This window comes from Gadus chalcogrammus, chromosome 11 (genome assembly GCF_026213295.1).
Source record: "Gadus chalcogrammus isolate NIFS_2021 chromosome 11, NIFS_Gcha_1.0, whole genome shotgun sequence".
Taxonomy (NCBI): Eukaryota; Metazoa; Chordata; class Actinopteri; order Gadiformes; family Gadidae; genus Gadus; species Gadus chalcogrammus.
The window spans coordinates 25,647,983-25,655,087 of NC_079422.1; the positions used below are offsets into that span (position 1 = coordinate 25,647,983).

The window sequence follows — 7,105 nt, forward strand, 5'->3', positions numbered from 1 at the left end:
CGGTCTTTTTCCACACTCTGAACAACCGGAAATGTGAGACTCCTGAAAGGATGTGGTTAGCTGGCCAATCACAGTCTATGCGAGCTGCGTAGGGCCGTAGTGTTTTAGTCGCATAGTCAGGAATTTTGGGCGACGCACTTAAGCACGTAAGGGGGGATATTTTACCGCGCAAGGGGGGGTTATGTGTCTTACGTGCTTACGCGTTACGTCTAAAACAGAGCATATATCGGCCTTCACATCTGAAAAATTAACGTAGTAGACAGTGCGGATAGTATACTTCCTTTAAGTATACTCATGGAAGTACGGGTATTGGAACACGGCACAGGACAATAGTGACTTAACTACTGCTGTGACTTCTGGTCTTGGACTTTTTGGACGAGGTTGTTGATGGGGTAGGGGTTTGGCTTGCAGTGAGTTCAGGTCATCATGGAGGTCAGGGTTTGGCTTTAATCTCCAACACAAATATCTCCAAACAACAATTGTTGAAATCTAAATGTAGGCCGATGTTAGATACTCCTGCTTCAGTTTTTATAAAAGGGGCCAATTTATCCAAAGGGACTTCCATCTAAAAATAGATTTTTGGTTCATGTTGGAACCACAAGGAGTAGGCCTACATGCCTACGCTATACACAATACATAGCGTTCTTAAGTGTGAGCACGCTTTTTTAACATGAAAGAAAAAATGGCAATACACTGACCACATAAGACTTCTGTAGAACATTTACTAAGAAAGGAAGCTGTCTGAATCCAGGGGCCAAGATTTAAAGACTGGACAGTGCTCTGTAGAGTTTACAACACGACTGTTCTACATGGGCGGGGATTCCCACGAGTCGGTTCAATGTCAGAGGACCATGCAGCCGCCCTCAACAATAACGTGACATACAAGATCACATCGGTGAAAAAAGCTTTATTTAATTTGCTCTAATTTGTTATCCAACAGCGTTTGATAAAAAAAAACAACAGCACGTGTTTGATGAGATAAATACGAAAAAAAAAAAAAATGGAAAAGAAAGTTTGTCAAAAGGTTTTTTTTACTCCACAGTTCACAGGGTAGTGAATGCAAAGTTGTAAAATCGACCGTAGAGGGGTGTGCTGGAAGCACAACCGTCTAACGGAGCTTGAACATTTCCATTTCTTCATGGACGTTAGACATGTAGAATTGTTCATTCGTTCAACAAGGCGCCTTTGTTCATTCACAGCGATTACCAAGAATGATATCGGCAGGAAATAGGCACAGTATGAACTGAAATGTGTTTCAGTTGTACCAAATTCATACTCTTCATGTGTATCAAGGTATAAATAAGGCTACTAGAACAAGGACAAAGCATGTCCCAGGGCTGTATCACATCGATTATACACAAAACATTACAAAAATAAATATTTCTAAACATTTGATTAATGTGGCCCTCGTTGTGTGAAATAAGTTCCATAAATATCAAATGTATAAATACTTTTTTGCACGAATGCATCCTCTTGTGAGGCAGGTGAGGTCATGGAGTCTCCTGATAGAGAGCCCTGTCTTTTCACATTGCTCGTCACCCACGCTCTGGGAGGCCTCGTTGGGCTATCCCAGAGTCGTCATTATAACGAAACTCTATTCTGCGTCGGCTTGGTCTGAATGGTGAGTATCCATCAGAGGCGAGCACTACGTCATCACCTTCAGGTTTAATACTGGAAGGCGTTAACTGACACAATTGCCCATGAGTAAGCTTTTAAAGTGCTTAGGAAGGCAGGTTGAGCTAGGTTCCTAGATTTCAGTCTCTGTACGTATCAATATGATAATATAGATGCACACAGATATTTATCTGTTATTGAGTGAGCACTGTGAATGTTACATGCGCAATGCAGCACTCGGTAGCTTTCCCTGAGATTGGGGTATCCCGGGTGTTAAGTCCATTTGTTATAAAACTTTGAGCAATCAGAGTTAGTTTACAACTTAACACTTATTTTGTTTCACAAAATTGCTTAATCTATCCTACATAACGAGGAAGACGAGAACCTTTTGACCTCATATCACAAGTAAGTAAACGTTTTATGTTCACCACGAAAACAGTGGTGGACACAGGAAAAAGAGAATCCCCATCACCCAGGGTTTGTTCCGATGGAGTTGCTCCTCTTGGAATTCCCCCCTCACCGCATTTATCCAGTTGGACCTTTATTTTATTTTTCTTAAGGAGTTTCAGAAAAGCCCAAGAAAGTCCCCAAGCAAGACCCCCCAGGTCTGATTCACTCTTCGCTTTTGCCCGAATAAGATGGATGTGAAATCCCCCCTCTTTCATAGTGCCCGTTAGCGATGGCCTTTTCAACGATTGAGTCTGCCGTCCGGTTCTGATCCAAGTCCCTGAGTTTTTGCAGGAGATGGTGGAGTTTAGCTTCTTGGCCTTCCCTCTGCAGCCATACGTCCAGCAGCTCATAGACGCGGTCCTCGTTGTTTGCGTCGTTGATTGCGTTGTCGCTCAGATCCAAGCTCCGGAAGAATCTCTTGTGAACCTTGGAATCCATGTCAACGTGAAAATACTCAAAGCAGAGCTTTAGAGACTTCTCACCTGAACACAGAAGGGTAAATATGTTTGATGTTTTCTGTACCCAGTATAAAGTACAGCTGGATGTTTTCATTACAAAGTATAAAGTACAGCTGGATGTATTCAGTCCCCAGTATAAAGTATCGCTGGATGTATTCAGTCCCCAGTAAAGTATAGCTGGATGTATGTAGAACCAAGAAAAAATAAGATCTTACCATTTAAAGGAACAAGCAGAGAATCGTCCTCATTCTAGAATAAAAAGACAAGGTAAACACAAATCAGAACAGTTCTTGCTTTTGTCCCGTGCTCACACAGCTAGCTTCTCCCCGACTCAGAGTGGCTCGCAGTCACCAGTCACCCTCTGTAGCCGGGTCAAACCTATCAGGCCACCAGCCCACTCCCGTTTCCCTTCTGTTTTTGAGAGACTGGTCGAGGTGGTTCACATCGCCAGATGTGAACTGAATTCATGACTTTAGGCAGACCCCACTCAGATTCCCACGCAAAACCCTTGATTCAAGCACCGGCTTGGAAATCCACGTGGGCCGTTCAACGCAGATGCATATTTTGGCCTTCAGTCTTTGCCATCAATTAGCCCTTCTTCAAAACCATTACTCTGCATCTTCAATGAACCCCATAACTCAAACATCTAGTGCAAAACAGGCAACAAACCATGCACAAGCCACAACCGTGTAAGAATTTCATGCATGCATCGACGACCCTCCACCACATACACAAGATTTGATTCAAAGCTCGGACCACGTGTGCCTTAGGCCACGTGGTAGTAGGTGGGTTAGTAGGTCATGGGTGAAAAGACGTTGTGTTGAGGAAAGATCTGCCAACAATCAGCCCCTTGTCACCAGGCTACGTCGATTTTAATCACTTCGAAGTGAAGTAGAGGAAGGATAAGATCAACGGGTAGTGTTAGCTCGAGCATGCCAGATCCGGCGATGTGCTCACCCTCGCAGAGGGCGGGCTGGGGGTCCTAGGGCGAACTCGGTAGAAGGCAGGCGGAGGGGGCATCGAGGTGTACGTATTGGGGAGCTGGACCGTGAGGCTGGTCTCAGAGCTGCTGCTGCCCAGACCAGGGTCATCTTCATTGACCGAGCCGTTGCTTCGGGGCTCTTCAGAGGGCAGCAGGGGGATTTCCACCAACACGTTATGGGCGTTCTGCGCGATCTCGAGGGATCCATGCCTTTTGGCATCCTAGCAAGGACGAGCAAGACGCAGCCTTGTCAGTCTATGAGTGCAGCGGCCAATCACAGGCGTCCTCTCATCAGTCTATGAGTGCAGAGGCCAATCACAGGCCTCCTCTTATCAGTCTATGAGAGCAGCCGCCAATCACAGGCCTCCTCTCTTCAGTCTATGAGAGCAGCCGCCAATCACAGGCCTCTGCTCATCAGTCTATGAGAGCGGCCACCAATCACAGGCCTCCTCTTATCAGTCTATGAGAGCAGCCGCCAATCACAGGCCTCCTCTCTTCAGTCTATGAGAGCAGCCGCCAATCACAGGCCTCCTCTCTTCAGTCTATGAGAGCAGCCGCCAATCACAGGCCTCTGCTCATCAGTCTATGAGAGCGGCCACCAATCACAGGCCTCCTCTTATGAGTCTATGAGAGCAGCTGCCAATCACAGGCCTCCTCTCATCATTCTATGAGAGTAGCCACCAATCACAGGCCTCCTTTCACAAGTGGTGCGTTTACTTATGGTTATAATTTACTGCCTTTTACTGCCAACATCTTCGGAATCAAGTATGCATTAAAAATAACAAATACACCACAGTGACATTGTGAAGAGCCTGAGCAGACAAAAAGTAAAAAATTGCAAATCACGGTAAGAGTATGATATCACACTCAACAGAGAATACACCCCTGGAACGAATGGTAACTTTCCAACTTTTGTAAGGTTAAATTGGAAAGTGTATTCTCTTCTTCAATCCAATCTTTTTGGAAACTCACTAAGGGTTTAATGTATTAAAGATTGTATTAGAGATTCTCGGGACTTAAATGATTAAGAAGAAATGGTATGTAAGATGACTCACCTGGTGTGACTGGCCTGGTGACAGGCTAAGCAGGCCTGGGGAGAGGGAGAGACAAAGATTACTTGTATTCCCTCTCATCAAACACTTGTTGCAGACATTTTTTTGCTAATTTAAAGTATGTAGGGAACAAGGTATCTTTAGCCTATTTTTTCGGGGGGAATTCAATACAAAGAAGCCACAGCATTCGTGTTGTAGTAGGTAATGTCGCCAATAGGTTAACCTGCTGATTAGTCCTTAAAAAGGAGATTTGGTTTGCCAATGCATTGCAATAACCTCAACCCATCTCCAGTGCAATAAATTTACTCCTGACAGTAAAAATTACATTTGTGTTACACACTAACCAAAATGAAATAACCTTTTTAAAAACAATAGGGTATAGTTCCTCAACTCCAACAAAGTAAAGGATTGCCTTATTCTGGCCATGAAGTGTGTTCAACTTACATGTCAACCAAGGTCTCCTTTTCTTGTAGACCCAGATGCCAAAAACAGCCCCACCGATCACTAGTAGGCCTAGAATCCAGAGCGCTGCAGACGGAGACATAAGATGACCAGCCACCATTAGCACGGATCTGATGTTCATGAGCTCAGTGTCAACAAGTTCATCATGTAGTCTGGCACTAATTGATTGGACCAACACACGCTTTAAAAATCCATGCAGGAGGTAGAGCGGTCTGGATGGTAACTGGAGGGTTGCTAGTTCAATCCCCGGCTCCTCCGAGTGTCGAGATGTCCCTGAGAAAGACATCTCCCCCTAACAGTTCCAGACGAGCTGGCTGTCGCCTGGCTGACACCGCTGTCGGTGTGTGAATGAATGGGTGCATGTTAGGCAATATTGTAAAGCGCTTTGAGCGAGCACTGTTTAGAAAAGCGCTATAGAAATGCAGTTAAGATACCATTCAAAAAAGCCTAAAACCCATCAGTTACAGAAAACAGACCCTTTTCACCACAGGATAATCACAGGACAAACCCCGGTGTTGCTCAGAATACTAATCAGGGGTCTGCTCCTTTCATGAACCATGGCACAGGTGGCAGACCCATCTTCACTACTACTACTGCTACTACTACTACTACGTAAAGGGACTCTTAAGAGTCTTACTGTGTTGATCGAATGCACAAAGACGTGTTGGATAAAACCAGTAGCAGCAGATAGAGCGATAGCAGAAGAGGGTTTATGTGCCGCTTACCCAGGGGGGCTGAGCCTGAATCAGGAGACCTACCCTCCGTTGGGGTCCCGGGCGTCGAGGTCTTGGCGCATTCGCTGTTGGAGTGGGCAGTGCAGCTCTTCACCCGCGTCTCTCCGTCGTTACAGCTAAGAGAAAGAACCACAATGTATCCAATGGGAAGGGGAACGCTGGGAGGAGCTTGAAAGAGTAGAATAAATATGCTTTTGAAATAAAGGCTAAATATGGGTGATATTGATCAAGTCCAACCCCATGCTCTCTCCTCTCCTGGGCTCACCTCCTGCACCGCTGACACACCTCGCAGGCCTGGTCGTGGGCGCAGAAGTACCCGGATTTACACCGGCACACCGTGTTGTTGGTGGGGGAGCAGGGCTGCACCTCTTCATGGTCTGGGGGGACACAAACACAACACTGGGGTCCCAGACCTTTTAGGTCTCACTCATTCACAATCAGCTGTCACAATCACCCTCTCACCTGTTGTTTTCAGTTTGCCTTAACCTTTTTATATTCTTTGTTTTTCTTTTGAATGTACTCTACTTCTACTAGTTTATAATTTGATCTGTTCTCTTTATGGGAGAAAGGGTTACTCATTTCACAGTAACCCCTCACTCATTCACACTTTCACTCACTAACCCCCCCACTGTCGCTTCCATTCACCATGTCACCTGTCGGTCGCTCATAATCCCGTCTCACTTGACCCTCATTTACAATCCTCCACCCCCCTATCAGTGGTTCACTCTGTCACCCCCTCACTCCCTCACCTGGGCGGCACCGGGTGCAGGTGAGACAGGTGCGCAGGTCGTTGCTGTGCTCCGTGAACGTCCCCATGGGACACTCTGAGCACACACTGCTCTCCCGGTCGCTGGAGCACGAGGAGACCTGGTGTTCGCCTGACACACACACACACACACACACACACACACACACACACACACACACACACACACACACACACACACACACACACACACACACACACACACACACACACACACACAGACACACAGTATTTCACTTGAGCGAACGGAAGGCGATGTCATTTCCAACAAGTTACTCAAGTGTGTATATATATATATATATATATATATATATACATATACACACAATATTTATTGGTATATTTACTGGTGACCATGGAATGCATTAATTCAATTCAGTCTAGAAGTGATGAAATGATTCTAGTCACTAATGGTAATTAGTTATTTAGAAAGAAACATGGGGATTCCAGGGACATTTCAAAATAAAGTAGCCTAGTCCAGCCAAGATAGTCCTTCTGGCAACAGAATAAACAGTTTAAAAACATAACCAGACTGTTTACCACCTCAGGTGAATTAACCTATCCTATGCACAGTCAGATCTATCCAT

General features: G+C 45.4%; 1 protein-coding gene across 1 annotated transcript in view; it reads right to left on the minus strand.

Annotated features, from left to right (window-relative positions):
- Positions 1–308: 308 nt before the first annotated feature.
- LOC130392115 (tumor necrosis factor receptor superfamily member 10B-like) overlaps positions 309–7,105 on the minus strand; it is an 8,680-nt gene continuing 1,883 nt past the window's right edge. Inside the window, exons 3-9 of the mRNA XM_056602554.1 lie at positions 6,502–6,630; positions 6,018–6,129; positions 5,777–5,868; positions 5,001–5,084; positions 4,560–4,594; positions 2,738–2,771; positions 309–2,546 (exon numbers count right to left, since the gene is read on the minus strand). Coding sequence (XP_056458529.1) covers positions 2,227–2,546; positions 2,738–2,771; positions 4,560–4,594; positions 5,001–5,084; positions 5,777–5,868; positions 6,018–6,129; positions 6,502–6,630 — 806 coding nt within the window. The 3' untranslated portion in view covers positions 309–2,226. The remainder of the gene's footprint in view (positions 2,547–2,737; positions 2,772–4,559; positions 4,595–5,000; positions 5,085–5,776; positions 5,869–6,017; positions 6,130–6,501; positions 6,631–7,105) is intronic.